The sequence below is a fragment of the Cygnus atratus genome, chromosome 3 (assembly GCF_013377495.2).
Source record: "Cygnus atratus isolate AKBS03 ecotype Queensland, Australia chromosome 3, CAtr_DNAZoo_HiC_assembly, whole genome shotgun sequence".
Taxonomy (NCBI): Eukaryota; Metazoa; Chordata; class Aves; order Anseriformes; family Anatidae; genus Cygnus; species Cygnus atratus.
Genome location: NC_066364.1, coordinates 90002212 through 90017808, shown reverse-complemented (window position 1 = coordinate 90017808; position 15597 = coordinate 90002212). Strand labels below are relative to the sequence as shown.

Genomic DNA, 15597 nt, shown 5'->3' with positions numbered 1-15597 from the left:
TGATAACTGGATTTCTGTGTTTCACTGATAACTGGATTTTGCTGTTTCTCTGTCACTGTCACGACTCACGTAGTTAGTGCTGGCCGACCGCCATCCCCCCTGAGGGCAGCGAACTACAACCCCCGGCGTGCAGCGCGGCACCGGCGGCCGCTCCCCGCCGCCCACGTGATGGCGGGAGGCCGGTGCCGTGCCGGTGCCCCCCCGAGCGGCGGCGGCGGCCGCATGGCGGCGGCGTGGGGGTGGCGCGGGGGCTCCGCGCTCCTGCGGGGGGCGCTCGGGGCGGCCCCGGGCCGCGCCTGCAGCACCGGGGCGCCTGTCAGGGCTCCCACCGGCACGGCTCAGGTGAGGGGGGGGAGCCGAGGGCTGCGGGGCAGGTAGGGGAAGGTTCTCCCGGTGCGGTGCTCCGCGGGGTGGCTGGGGGGGGCTGCCCGAAAGGGTGCGGGGTGCCGGTGTGTTAACGGGCGGGGGGCGGCGGGCGGCGGGAGCCCCGTGTGGTCCCGGAGCGGGCTGCGGGACCGGTGCTGAGTCATTTGGGGTGGTAGCAATTAATTGAGCGTGCCGCCTGGGGGGACAGTCAGCGAAACTTGGCTACCCGTGACTGTGCCCTCGCTCCGTGTGAGGGTGACATTTCAGCCTCTTGCACCGCACCGCGGCTGGGAGCTGTCCTGACCGAAGGAGAGGTTGCACGGTGGCATTTGCTTTGCCTGAATCCGAATTAAGTGCTTCGGCAGCGCTCGGCGTTGGGGTCCGAACGGTCACACGAGCCGTGCCACGAAGGCAGCAGAGGTGGTCGGTTCTGCACCCCCAGCCCCGCTTCAGGTCCCTCAGATCAATTTGGTCTCCTGGTGCTCAAATGCAAGAGGCGAAGCTCTGCAGAAAGGCACAGCTGTTTAACAGAAGCGGAGTATGACATCCACACTGATCCCAGATGGCACTTATTGATTTTATTTTATTTTTCCTGCTGACTCCATGGCTGGCTTTAACAAGCACAAAATAAGCCAAAGCTACTAGCGACAGTCTTTGTGTCACCAGAATTGAATGCATTCACTACTGTTCATTTATCTACTGAAAAAGTCAAACGGGTTTGTACAATGCTTTGTTGAACTCTTACTTGGCTCAGTAATCTAGAGAGCATCTTGAGTTTCTTTTTTTTTATTTTTCTTAAACTGTATATATTTTAATAAGTTCCGATCAGAATTACTTTTAATTACTTTCAGTAAATCAAGTAGCTCTTACATATAGCCAGGAGTTCTTCTGGAAGAGCTTGATTACAATGCCCGGCTCTGAAACCCCTGTTTCCTTTGGGGCAGAAAGCCACAGTGGTTGGAAGCATGGAAGTGGTTGAGAGATTTGTGCATGCGGCACAGTAACAGTGACAAGCGAGCTGGAGCGCTTGCTGATACCCTGCAGGGCATGAGAAGCAAGCCAATGCAAAAGCAAAGACTGTGCAAACTTCCTAACTATACCATGAGACGTATCTACGAAGTTGTTTGTAAATTGTTTAGAAATAAAAGGCAGAACTTGATGAGGTGATTATTGGACTGGTTAGTCCACATGTTTGAGCCTATTAGTATTTATGATACAACTGTCAGTCTTAGAGGTGTGACTGTCATGTCGTACAGGGTGTAATCCCTTTTTTAAGACTAGATAACGCCAAGTAGCAACATGCACACTCTGAGAGCTGCTTTTCCATGCTTGTTTGGCTGTGTACAAGGGTTTTTTGAGTAATTCACAATTAACAATGGAAAGTCTGATGCCAGCCTGTCATCTTGTACATATGATGATACATGCCCAAATTATATTATTCAATTAAAAAAAGAAAGAGGATTATGTATTTCTACTACAGAACAGTGTATTTTCCACTACAATAACCAAATGGCATTTGTACTTCTTTATTTATTTATTTATTGTAAACTAGAAGTTTACAGGCAAAAAAAAAAAAAGAGGAAGAGAGGTTTCTTAAGGTAGTGGGGCTTCAGTGCAGTAACATAACATTAAGGAAATTAGCACCTCTTTTTTTTTTTACCCCTTTGTAGATGTATAATTTCCAGTAATTGTCTTTGGCATCCTGCTATGAAGCTTCCTTTCCGCTTCTGCTCATGTAGATCATGTAATTCAAACATGGTTACCTGTAATTTTCTGTGATCTCAATGAAATCTTCACCGCTGGGATAAAGGGAAGAGCCCAGCTTGCTTAGAGAAGACCTGATATGGCCTTTCTTCTTGGCCAGTCGTGCCTGAAACTCTGTGTGTCCTGGAGCTCCATTTTGTGGGTAGCTGGTCAAAGTCTGCGAGCAGCACTTTCTGTGCCAGAAGCCAGAACTGAAGCATGTTGTTTAGGGCCAACTGTTGTGCAGCAGCTGCAGAGCCCTCAGAAAAAACATTTGTCTTGGACTTTTCAGCTCAAACCTCATTCTGGCACTTGACCAACTTAGACCCATTTCAGCCTCTGTGGTTGTATAATTTCCAGGTTGAACAAGGACACTGCCACTGCTTCCCTACCCAAGACGTTAAAGGTGAGGCATGAAACAGAAGAGCTTTTGCTGAGTTGTCTCTGTGATGCTGTCCCAGAGCATGAGGCATTATACTGAAGGGACAGTGCTGGTGCATAGACCAATGGGACTGCAGGCCGAAAGGGCCAGCAGGGTTTTGGCAGCAGGAGCCATGTCAATGCTGATGTACGTGCATAGGTTCTGGTGCTCCCTGAGGCCTGTCCAAAAGAAACGTTTGCAAGCATTACTGTTTCATAGCGCACAAATATCACCGGGATAAGGTGAAGGTAGAAGGCTAGAGAAAGTTTAGTACTTGATCTTCAGCTTGATAAATAGGTGAGGTTCTACTGTCTTCCCCTTGGGTTTCACTGAGCCTTTCTAGTATCTGTCAGTTTGTGGTGATCCTGATGGTTAGTAATAATTCTGGTGGCAGCTTCCAATTTTGCTACATTGTTAGAAGAGTTTTAGAAATTGCAGGTGAATTGGCAGGTCTGAAGGGTTGACAGCTTGTCAAAATATAGCTGCTAGGTGCAGTCATCTAAGCTCTCATTCTTTCGGTACTAGTTTAGAACATAGGATTGACAGCCCAGAGAGTGAAATTACCTTTTCCTAGATCTGTTGCAGCACACTGTGACAGGCCATGCTCCTTCTATGTGCAGAAGTGTCTCCTGTCAACTGTGGAGAAGGGAATTAGGGGCTGGGGGATTATAACTATCCCTTTTAAGTGAAAAAGTTATGTGGTTGGACATTGATATGTTAGAATAGCTGCAGCCACCTTCTTTCCCAACTTTAGGGAACTGAATAACCCATTCCCTGTAGCCTGGGAACTGTAGCTGGCAACTTTTGCTTTTTCTGTGCCCTGATGGCTCACTCAGAGGCTGCATGTGACTCTAGGTCCAGCCTCACCGTATTTTACCCCTTCACAAAATCCTGCTTACCCAACTGCCTGAGAGTGAGCTTCATCCTTGCCCCGAGTTACTGGGAAAGCAGCTGAGTTTTCACCCCTGACATTTGGTCCTCCCTAAGAAATTGATTTAAAACAAAAAAAAGTGTCAGTTCTGGGTACAGTGGCAGATTTGGTCATACAGGATCTGTTCCGGCTGGAGCTCAACCTGGACACTCCTGAACTCATCATGGGTGTCTCCTAATTCCTCCTTGCTGACATCAAACTGGACAAAAACTGTACTAACAGCTAAAAATTCCATCCTCAGTTACTCTCTCCTCCCAGATGAACCCATCTCTGTATATGATGGGAAGCTTATGAAAAGAAGTTCTAGTAGCTCTGTAAAACTTTTGTTTTTAACCATTCCCATTTTGTAAGTATCTTGCAGCTAGAGACAAAAGTTGTTATCTCCAATGGGAACTGTAAGGAATATTAACACCGGCTGCCTCGTCAGTGCCTGTTCTTTAAATACTGCTTCTTGAAAGTAAACTTCAGAGTAATTACTGAAGGTCAGTGTTATTCCGCATGTAAGTCCTTTCACTTTAGTTTTCTTGTCTGTAGCAACCACCCAGCCGCCCACGTGGATGGCAGACCCAGGAACGGAAGGAACCATTGCTTCCTGCATCCCACGCCATTGAAAGTTTCTTCATGAAAATAGGAAATTACTTCAAGCACGTTATCGTCTTGGGAAAAAAAAGTATACTGTTTTGGCATCCATTCTATAAATTCACTAGTTTCCCTGTCTTGCAAAGGACAGCGTGTCACTTCTTTTCTTGCCTGTAGTTCTCACTCTAAAACAGAGGGGTGGGAGGTTGACACTGTTCTGCCTTCAAGTGCTGTGGGTAAGGAGGCCTGGTCCTGCAGAAGGTGCAAAAATGAGTGACTAAGAAAGAAATAGGGGAGGAGTGTTCCTACAAGAAGGGCTAGAATCTTAATAAGTATGAGAGTGCTTTCCTCTTGAATATGGTCACCTTTCTAAAATGATAGGAAGCAGAACATCAGAAATCCAACCTGGCCGGAAAGCAGTGTGGTTTTCAAAGAAAATGCTGCAATGTGGATTTCAGTGAAAATACTTTTGTTATGATTTTTGAGATCGGCAGTATTTAAAATGTCTTCAGGTTTAATCTGTTCAGGGTTGAGTTTTCTAACTGGGGAACAACTATGGTTGAAGTCTAAATATTTAGCTGGGCTTTTCTACTGCTTGTATTCTCAGAAATTTTCAGAGTAAGTACAGAAGAACCAGGATTTCTAACAAAGTAAGTTCCCAGTTTTTGATTTCTTGGTTGGAAGTAGAGCAGTAGAGAACTTGCAAACAATCCCAGGTGCCCAGGCTGCAGCAATTCCCCAGTGAGATTAAAAACCATGAATTGTTCTGCCTGTGCATACATGAAAAGATTCCTGTGCAGTAGTTTACCTACCACCTCGTGCATATGTCTTAGAGTATGAACATATGAGCAGTGTGCATGCTTGAGGGTTGATTGATTTTTACAGCTGTTGTCGCTGACATCTCTGGTACTGCCGAGGAGGGAAGGCCGGGCCTCTGGAGGACTGGGTTTTTACCACTTGGAGGTCTCCAGTTGTGGCTGTTGCGAAACAGAAACTGAAGGAGATTTTTCTTCTGGCAGAAGAGCAATTACTTGGAAACTAGAACCGCTGTTTTATCAGGGTTGAGCAGATGCTTTCTGGGCTCTGAGATCAGCCACTTTGTGTCTCCTATATCTTCTCTAGCCCTTCCATGGCCAAAGTTACTCTTAGAGATCTTATCTAACCACAAACCCATTTGGATCGAGAAGTGTAGTAAGTTGTTTAAAGGCTGGTGGGACGATTGTACTGCCAAGGAAGACTGCTTCTGCTTGTAAGGTCAGCAGCAGCTGTGGTGTTGGCTCAGCTGGAGTCAACATTGCTTCAGCTGCTGGTGGCTGAACTTGGGCTTTCCCCCCAGATGACCTTTGCTGACTGACCTATGTGCTCACCTCTGCCCTCCGCCCACCCCAACTCTTAGAAATGCTTTCATAATAAAATATTTTGAGGGAAGTTACCTGGGTGATTTAACGTTATAGCTGACCGTTGGGGCTATTTCTGAACACTCTGCGGGATGAACTCCCGTGGTTGCTACTGATGATGACCAAAGCCAGGGAGGTGAAGGCCACGGCTGTGTTTGTTTCTGCCCAGTCCCTTGGCATCGTCCCGTATTGCCAATTTTAGTGTGGTTGGAGATTTCACAGGTCTGTTTTGTTCCAGATGGAAATTGTGAGTTTTGCTCAGTTAAGCAGTGTCAATACTAGTTGATGCGTCATTTTGTCCGGCTCCTCGTTCTGCATCTTAGATTTTTGTCAAAGCTTTATTTAACCCTTTACCTACTGTGGCTTATCAAGACTAGCAAGCATGATTTTGACTGGAGGTGCAGTTCTGTGGCTGAATTTTAACCTTGACTTTTATTTTTTTCTTTTTAAACACTGCTGTATCCAGAAATGGTTTGGTAGGTGCTTTGTCACTGGAGATGAAGTTCACTGTACTTCCAGGAATCTTTTGTCTTTCCACTGATTTTCTTAGCTGGTTATTCAGTGTTTTTGTGTGTTTTTGTTTGGTTGTTTTTTTGTTTGGTTGTTTTTGTGTGTGATTGACAAGGTCACAGTGAAGGTGGTTCCTGGATCATTGGTTCTAGCAAGTGAAGAGACAAGTGATTGAAAAAACTGCCTTCTGTTCTGCATAAAAAGCCTGAAGCACCTGCGGCAAAGTGGCTATATCTTAAAATGCACAGGGAAAATTTGTAGTGCTATTCTCTGGAATTAAGTAGGGTGTGAAAATTAATCACTAAATGTCTGGGTAATTAAGAGAAACCATTTGTTTTTTTTCTTGTGCTGCTGTCCTGACTGGGGGGGAGGGGTGATGGGATAATTATCATTTGAGTTCAAAATTAGTATTTATACATCAAGTTTGTAATGAGGATAGCTATTCAAATATTTAGCTCTTTCTTATTTTCCTTCCAGGAACTGGAAAGCTCAGGAAGAGGACGTTTTCTACTGGAACATGCTGCTCCCTTCTCTGCTTTTTTGACAGACAGCTTTGGGCGTCAGCACAACTACTTGCGAATTTCTTTGACAGAGAAATGCAACCTCAGGTGTAAGTGTCTGTTTTTTTGCATAAAGCTCTTAGGCACCAGTAGATAGAAACATTGTGTAATTGCCAAGAATTGAGTTAGAATACTTATTGCTGTATTAGCCCTGTGTTATGTTCCTCATCTTGGCAAAACAATGGTACAAGATAATTAGAAACCGATTCGTGTTGAACTGCTGATAGGACGGGGAAGCAGGAACAAGCCTCAGGATCTGCCAAAGGCGGGTCTTTCATCAGACTTGGCATGGTTTGGATGATAGTGTTCATGGCTGTTTGTATACCATATCTAAAGATAAGCATGAGAGCTCATACCTAGACAGTCCCACAATTACATCGACAAAGTCTGCAGCAATGTTCTCATTTTTGCCAGGTCAGATTGGTGTCTGTTTGAATGCAGATATGATAGAAATAAGGTCAGCTTTTCCTTTGAAGTGGGTCTATTTTAATTTAAAGAACCATCAGATGAGTCTCGAGTTTTCTTTTGAAACAAGGAAATTGCTTGTAAGATTTGGTGTATGGTCTTATCTGTATTTAGGAAAGGCAGAGTCAGATGACATCCGTTAAAAGCAGTTGCACTTTTTGTGTTTTGCATATCAGTGTTAGATCGACTGCTGCTGAATATTTTTGCCGTATATTTCTGTATTCTTTCTTTCAGGTCAGTATTGTATGCCAGAGGAAGGTGTCCAGCTAACTCCGAAATCAGAGCTACTTACTGCTCAGGAGATAATCACCCTAGCGAGACTGTTTGTGAAAGAAGGTGTAGAGAAGATCCGACTGACGGGAGGAGAGCCACTTATCCGACCTGATGTGGTTGATATTGTAGGTGAGTTCCTAATAAATAAGCCGTATTTCAAAGTGGCCTGCTATATATTTGTCTGCTTATACACCTATAAATATCTACTAATATAGTCCCACACCCTGAAGAGTATATGTGAAGTGGTGATGCTTTTTCCCAACACTGTGAAATGTAAGGTAGTTCCCATTGGAAAACGTCCAATTCTGCTCTTTTGCTTGGACAGAACTTGTCACTTGTCACTTCATAATGTAACAGCTGAACTTATGCATTGCCTTCATATTCAACATCTATTAGAACACCTTGCAGTTACGCAGCGTAGGGGTGCAAAATCAAGAACTGATTCGACCAGGTTCTGATGGGGTAAGAAGAGGTGATACTTTTTTACAAACTAGAGGACAAAACAGGTTCTCTTTTGTTTTGTTTGTTTGTTTTTTGATGTCACTTGCTCATCTGTGTTTAGTCAGGAATGGCAGGAATGTCTGTGCTTTTATAGTTATTGATTAAGAATGTATGCTTCAATGGAAGCTAAATTACTAGATAAACCTTCGAAGTCTATCTCCTTTTGATTTACGTTGTGTTGATTGACTGCGTCAGATTTTATCTCAAGCCAGTTGCTTTTTAACTTGTCCAAAGTATCATATATTATGGACATTACAACAGCTTGGTGTAGTAGTAATGTGTTAGATTACAGCTATGGTGGTAGGTGTGCTTTGCCGTATTGTAGGTAGTGGAACTTCTGTTTCTGCAAGTATACTCCTGTAAGTGCTGAAGATAAGGAGGGGTTAATATGGAATGTGAAGGTCTTGAGAAGTGTAGAGTTCCTACTGACTGGACTTTGCTGCATGCAATAGTTGGTCTCTGTTCCTGCCCTGTTTTGTTCAGAGCAGTGTAGTATGCAGAGCTGGAAAAAGCGTGGCTGGAGTGAGCTGGCTTGAGCTCTGCTTGAATCTCGGTTGTGAGGAGTCCCAAACCTGTACTGACTTCACCTTTTTGGAACTCTGTGGAATAGCATTCTCTTGGGTATTTAGCCCATACATGATAAATTATTTGTATTTAGGATTGAGAGTTCTGTGTGCCTTTTAAGAAGTATGGTGCTTGTGTTTCTCGCAATAAAAGGTGTAATTATTTTTAGCCATCTTTTTCTAGCCAAAAGGGGAGCAGACTTATAAAATTTAATAAAGCTTTTTTTAGCTGGATGTATAGTGTTGGCATGAAAACGAATTGAAATCAATATCATTGTCTATTTAGTGCAGTTTTCTTTACTAGTGCTTGTACCTTTTTGATTTATCAGCAGTAGCTGATGGCTTTTTATACTGAACACTACCACTCCAATGTTGAAGGTGTACATTGAGTAGCCAGTTGGATGCAATATAGTTCTGTCATTGCTACAATTCTGAACCATTGATATTGCAATGATCAAAAGCTTGTTTTATTTATTTTACTGCAGTGATAGCATTTTCAAAGACTTATTTTTATGGCTAAAGGAGGGAGACAGATCTTTTTGAACCACTGGACTTTAATTGTTCTGCCTGTGTTCTTGTTCACAGTTGAACTCTGACAGAATCATAGTGGTCATTTTATTAACAGATGAGAGGAAATTAGTCATCTTGAGGTAAAGGTAATGGATATTAAGATGATTGTACTGTTGCATTAGTTCGTTCTGTAATGAATTTGTATTAGCCTGGCTGTTTTTTTCTCAGCCATGTTAAAAACTTAGAAAATGAAGTCTATATACACTTATTCTCTTCTACAACTGTGTTCTGTGGTGCACATGTTTGGGATCAAGAGAAAGTTGTCAAAACTAAATAGATCACATGTAACAGCTAGGGGAAAATTCACTGAGGCAAAACAATTCCAAAAATGTTTCCTGCAAGATTTGAAGAATGCAGTTTTATTGAAGCCATATTATCACAAGATCATTACAAAACTGTACCAGAAGTGGGCATCTCAAACTCTGAAGATCTCTGCTTTGTAATAGTATCTCAAGAAATAAATGCCTTATTTTATAACCCGAGGTTGTTGCAGTGTACTGCAAGCAATAAAAGAAAATGTTTGATCCATTCTGTGCCCAAGTGTCAAGAGCTATGCTTCTTTAGGAGGACTTTTCGTGATAGTACACTCATTAAATGAGCTACTGCTGCAGGCCAAAAGCTGTCTCTATACTTTGTGCTTTCTGGTTCTTGGGTAAGAATTGAAGAAGCAAAAATTGTGCTGATTCAGGACTAGCAGAATTATAGGATCTGTGATTCCTTTAACGGGTTGGTAGGAAAAACTTGGCTGACGTAGAAGGAAGCTGAGGCACAATCAGAAGTTCTGCTTTTTTTTTATCTAGTGATTCTATGAGTGTCTTTGAATTCAGTATTTAGTCTGAAATATGAGCTGTAGCGGATTACACAGTTCTACTGTACTCTAAAAAGCCTACTTCTAGTTATATAGGAAGAAACTACTGGGCTTAAGATTCAAACTCTATTGTCAAGAATTTGAACTCTTCAGGTTTTCTGAAACAGTCTGAGATTTAAAATATTACTAGAACCTGGGGTGGTGCTATTAATTTTCATGTTGCTGTGCTGTAATGCCCATATTTCCAACCACCTTGTTTAATGTCAACTTGCCCTTGCAGGACTGTTTTTTGTTTATTTGTTTTATAACTCTTTGAAATATGTCTCCATTGTTAAGGTGTCATTACCCTAGTCAGGTCTTTCTGACTTCAGCAAGCTTGCTGATAAGATCAGTGTATAGAATTTTGGCACATGCAAGTCTGTTTGTGGCTTTTCATGGCTCTGACCTACATTTCTTTTTTGTTGGAGTGCCAAGAAGTGCAAAATATTCTACGCTGTTAATTGTATGTTGGAGTAAATGAATTGCTCCTCCTAGAGGCTCATTGAAGACTCCTAGCATTTGCCATAAGTGATGGCCCTCTAACTCCAGTCTCAATGCTCTTGTATGAAAGTAGTTTACATAGTAAATAGTGTCAAATGATAATATTTTTGAAAATCTGAAGGCCCACAATATTGGAAAAAATGGTTAGTAAATGCTTACTGTGGTCTTCATTTATTAGTATCATACAGGAAAATGTTCAAACTAGTGGAACGTCAGCTTTAGAATCCCAGAATGGTTAAAAACCAAAACCTAGCCATGGTAAGATTGTAGTAGCAAAATCACTGACCATTTCACTCTAAATTTTCATTAAAATGAGTATTCACATGTCAATTGATTTACTTTTAACTCTGTATTACAATATTACATGTATATGAACATGAAAAAAGATATTTAAAACAGCCTTTCCAAGACTCATGGGTTTATTGCCCAAAAGCATACATTAGACTGTAAAAACTGAAGGTTTCAAAATTGCGTTATTGACTTGTTTCTAATGTTTCCTAGAGTATGGATATTCAAGTCCCAGCCACATCTGTCATTGCAGATGGTTTATGGAAGCTAGCTACAATGCCTCAGGTGGTGAATTGCATTGAGATTTAAGCTAGGTTTGTTCTCAGCAAGCATCTCTCTTAACCATAAATGACGTGTGGAACACCAATAAAGCTCATGAATATTAATGCTAGGTTATTACTACCATATTTTCCTAATTCTCAGACTCGAGCTTTTTGTTGCTATTGTTTCAATGAGCAAAAGTGATTTGAAGGTACTGTAGGAGACGAGGCCGTTGAGAGGCCATCTACAATTCCTTTAGATTATTGCAAGTCACTTTTTACTGCGTGCACATACATAAGCTCTGATTCAGCAGCTAACGCTTGCTGAAAGCCCTATCACTTCCTAGTGACTGCCAAAACCACGTACGTTTGTTTGAGACTTTTCTGAAGCAGCTGATAATGGAATGTGGAATCTATCTCCCTTGGGGTACTCTAAACTTAAATTAGCTCTGGGCTTAACCTGTGGGAGCTGTTTATTATCGTCTGAGAAGTGCAGCTCTCCACTGACAAAATCATTTTCCAGGGCGGGCTTTTTATAGTAGCATACATATTTCCAGAGTGATGCTGTGCAGGGTAGATTTGTTAATGCACATATTAGGAGATAAAAATACCTTTTCTGGTCTCAGTCAGGAGAAATATAATTGAATAAACTGCTGGAGGAGAATATATAAGAAACTCATGTGTTTAAGGAGATGCTTCTGATTTTAACTGAAAATGTAAATGTAAAAGGCTTTACTTGATGGCTTGAGCTGCACAAATAAGTTTTTATCTTCATGCTATTGAATTATAGCATCTGTTCTGTTTCCTGTTCTACTTGATAGTTTTATCGATTGCATTTGCTTGATACTGATTGTTGCTAAAGCACTCAGCAACCAGACTTAAACAGGTAAAAGGTGAGTTACAACATTATGAAATCTCTTTAATCCGTTTTGAAATTAGAGGTCAACAACAACAAGAAAAAAAGCAACTGCAGATGTGCCACTTGCCTCAACAGTGTAATGACTGGTTCATTTTAACCTGTTGGTCATAGTGCTAGGTCTCCATCTCCAGTTTCTCGTAGTTGGGTTCTATCCAAATTATTACAGAAGGCTCTGCATATTAGTGTATTTCCAGTGCCTCATCCTATATCTCATCCTGGCATGGGAGGAAGAAAATGCATTGATGAGAGCTGCTGCCTGCACTAAGTGACCTAAAGAGCTCATGCCTTTTTTAAAAAAAATTTTCCATTTTAAGGCTGCAGCATGGGTTTGGTTTTATTCTATGCCTTTATGCGTTTTACATTTCTTGCAGTGAAGCCTGTATGGCAGCTAGTTTTTTCTTCTCTCTTAGGAGTTTAAGCATTTTGCGTGTTCTGAGGCTGTAAATAAAAGTAGTGGTGATTGTGTCCTTTCCCCTGACTGTAGAGTGTATCCCATCCTGTCAAAAAGACAAACCTACTAATGTTAGCTAGTGCTAAATGATTTTTTTGCAAACTTAGGCCAATAGCACTTATCCTTCAGGAGAAGGTTATTCTTGGTCAATGGGGAGGATTTTGCAAGGTGAGTAGAAACATGCCAGGAAAAATCAGTTGTCAGTAAAGACTGCTCTTCTGTTACGACATTAGGCTCTAAATATCTTTACAGGGCTCTTAATCATGATGCAAAACGCTGCTGCTGTAAGCTTCAGCATCCTTGGTGTCATTCTGCTTGTCCTGTTCCAGACTTCTGGGCCAAGCTTAGGCTGAATGCTTTTGAGAGCAGCTGGGAAATGAAATAAAGCAGAAGTAAAACCCTTATCAGCATGAACAAATAGAGGTAAAATAGGCAGTGAAGAAGGGACTGTGAAATATTTGTGTTGTAACTAAAGCTGCCCCAAGAATAAGGGTTCTTAAAATATTTTTCATGTAATTAGAGTTGGCTCTATGAGAGAAGGGAGGAGGAGGGAAAATAAGAAAAGAAAATGACTGCTTTGGTTATGCTTCCGCGAGTGGTTTATGAGGTTTAGGATTTTTTTTTTTCCTATTAGTTCTTGTACTGATAACTGGGGGTTTGAAAGACTGCCTTCTGAAAATCTGATATGCTGAGGATTTCCTCATCTAGTTTATGAGGAGGCAGCTATTTTTTAATCTCATGCTGTTAACTGTTTCTTTTGTGGTTTTCTTTTGTTTTGAGTGTCTTGCATTAGCCCTCTTCAGTTGGCTGGGGTGCCTCTGTGGGTAATGGAAAGATTTCAGGTGTCAAGTGCAAGTGCTTTTGTCCACTGGATGTTGCATCAGATTGTCTGTAACAGTCTGATATGCTGACCTTTTTTTGTCTGGTTGGGAGTATACATGCTATTTCTTTCAGCAGTTTCAAGTCACTAATGCTGGCAGCTACCTCTAGGTTAGGACTGTTTTTTCTGAAGCATAAAAGGATAAATGTTGCTACATAAATGCAGCTAGTTGCAGGTGCCAGGTGTGAAAGGGATGGCTTATTACTATTATTATTATTGTTACAGAGCACAGGATTCAGTTTTCAGGGCTAGATTGAGGAAAAGGTGGTAAAGGAGATCAGAGGCCTTATAACACTGAAGTAGCTGTTTAAGAAGGAACAAAATTAGTGTGTGTTTTCAGTGTTCTTTATAACCGGTTTTGCTTACAACAAACTGCTGTCGTTTATACCTTCTGAAATGGATTTGTGTTAAAATGGGTCTCTTAAACCAGCACAGCTGGACAGAGGCTGAAATGCTGGTGTCCTTGGTTTCCACACACCCTCAGTGAATTCCTTTGTTTCATAAATCTTTTGGATTTTTCCGTGTATCTTGCAGTTGAATTAATACATTTTCTAAAGTGTTCCTTTTATTTTTCTTTGTGTTTTGTTTTCCTAGGTCAACTGAACAAGCTAGAAGGGCTGAAAACCATTGCCATCACAACCAATGGGATCAACTTAGCCAGGTTGCTGCCCCGACTGAAGGAGGCAGGCGTGAATGCCGTTAACATTAGCCTGGATACTTTGGTCCCAGCTAAATATGAGTTCATTGTCCGGAGGAAAGGTATAGGCTTGTCACCTAAGGCAATGTTGTTAACACTTGTAGTAATGTTGTGAGTTGCTTTGTATGTCTTTCACACTCAGTTGTTTTGGGAGAGAAATGAGATACTATCGTTTTGAGGCTAGGGAAAACAACCTCCATGAGCAATTTTGATGGTGACTTTCTTTCTACAGCCCTTAGAGAGGCAGAGCCTCTTCAGCCAGAGCTGGTAGAGGCAGAGAGGCTCAGCTCAGCAACAGGCAGCGGGGCTGTGCCTACAGCTGCCAGTAACTGTCTGAGTAACAGTTAGTAATGGAAATTAAGAGGACTCTGCAAATCTTGTGCTGGTCTCATGCCGCTGTTCTTTAACGCTGTTCAAAGAGCAGGTTTTCCCGCTATAGCAGCCAAGGACTAATATGCCACAAAAATTATTTTTTTTTGTCACAAATAGCAGCAGTTTCTGAAAGTTATGTTTGGGACGTGCCAGCTGTGGTTTTGTTTGTGATTAGTGGTGTTCCCTACAGCACTACATTTTAATAGGACTAAAAGTAAAGTGTGCCTGAGTTCACTTGAGGAGGGATGCTAGCTTTGTAACTTCTCTCTGATTGAGTTAGTAATTCTAGATACAGTTTCAAAAATGCTTAGATGTGTCCAGTGTTACCTATTCTTGTTTAAATGAATCCTAAAGTTCCTCATGAAGTTCAGCCATAAATGTTTGGGCTTCTTTCCAGCCTAAAACTGATACGGTTTTGTATTGTTCTGTTTCTGTGTAGTAATGCAACTTTTGTCTGTCTGTGAACTTGTAATTCAGACAAAACTTCCAGATAGCCACTAGATGGTGCAACAACCTAAGCTAAGTGTATGTGGCAAGAGCTGAACAAATCTGGGATGCTGTGAGAAGTAATTTCAACATTTCACAGAATCACTCCGCTATCAAATTGAATTTCTGCTGACAGGTGTAGAAAGGGGTTCTTGTCTACAGTCTCTCTGGGAGTGCTTCTTCAGGTTTCTACTTCACAGTGCAGAAATCTGTTCCTGTCACAAATCTGACTGGAACGGTATCCTTCCAGCTTAGGCTGTTTTATTAATGTGATTGTGTCATGGCATAATTGGCATGCAGAGAAATATCTGGGAGTGTCTAATCACAAGCAGGTGTTGACTGTGCTCTTTTCCTCTGCTGTCTGCATTTGAATGTTACCTGATTTGTGACATTTACTGGGAACAGGCCCCTCATTGCTGCTGCAGTGGCAAATATTTACTTACATAAATGTTCTCTTCTTCCCCTCTTTAAAGAAAAATGGACTTTAACCACAAAGAGTAAAATTGCTCACATAAATAGCATAGAGAATGAACAGGGAAACTTCTGAGTCAGTATTTTTTAGAGAGGAAAATAAAGACTCCAAATCAGATACCTTTTTTTTCAGTCAAGATCAGGTAAAAACTAGCATTGCTGAGTGGTTTTATATATTTCTTTTCCTTTTGTTAAGGGCTGAAATTATGTAAAAAATATTTTTAATTGTTTTTGAGGGTTTTTATTTAATAGGAGATTTCCAAGTATGGAATGAGCAGAGAATAAAGCGTCTGCCGTACTGTGCTACCCTGTCTTGTGTGGCAGTTCCAGAGGCTTCAGGATATAGCTGTATGAAGGTGAGAGGGATTCCTGGTCATAGACTCCAACAGTCCAGTAATTTCTGGGGAAGGCAAAGGTGTCGTCTAAGTGGAGCTACCCAGGAACTCAAGAAACTTAAAATAATTTTTTCTGCTCCTCTGGAAACTCATTCTAAGGTTTTGATTTTGTATCGTTAATGCAGGTGACCTGCATTACACCTGCTTTTAT

General features: G+C 41.6%; 1 protein-coding gene across 5 annotated transcripts in view; it reads left to right on the top strand.

Moving 5' to 3' along the window:
* The first annotated feature begins 222 nt into the window (after positions 1–222).
* Positions 223–15597, top strand: part of MOCS1 (molybdenum cofactor synthesis 1) — a 32508-nt gene continuing 17133 nt past the window's right edge. For 2 of the 5 annotated variants that reach the window (XM_050709547.1, XM_035557091.2), the window contains exons 1-4: positions 235–342; positions 6425–6557; positions 7207–7374; positions 13620–13784. In XM_050709547.1, coding sequence (XP_050565504.1) covers positions 7218–7374; positions 13620–13784 — 322 coding nt within the window. In that variant the 5' untranslated portion in view covers positions 235–342; positions 6425–6557; positions 7207–7217. Of the gene's footprint in view, positions 343–4123; positions 4132–6424; positions 6558–7206; positions 7375–13619; positions 13785–15292; positions 15408–15597 lie in introns of those variants that run through there. The other 3 variants (XM_035557111.2, XM_035557102.2, XM_035557083.2) reach the window with 3 other exon arrangements.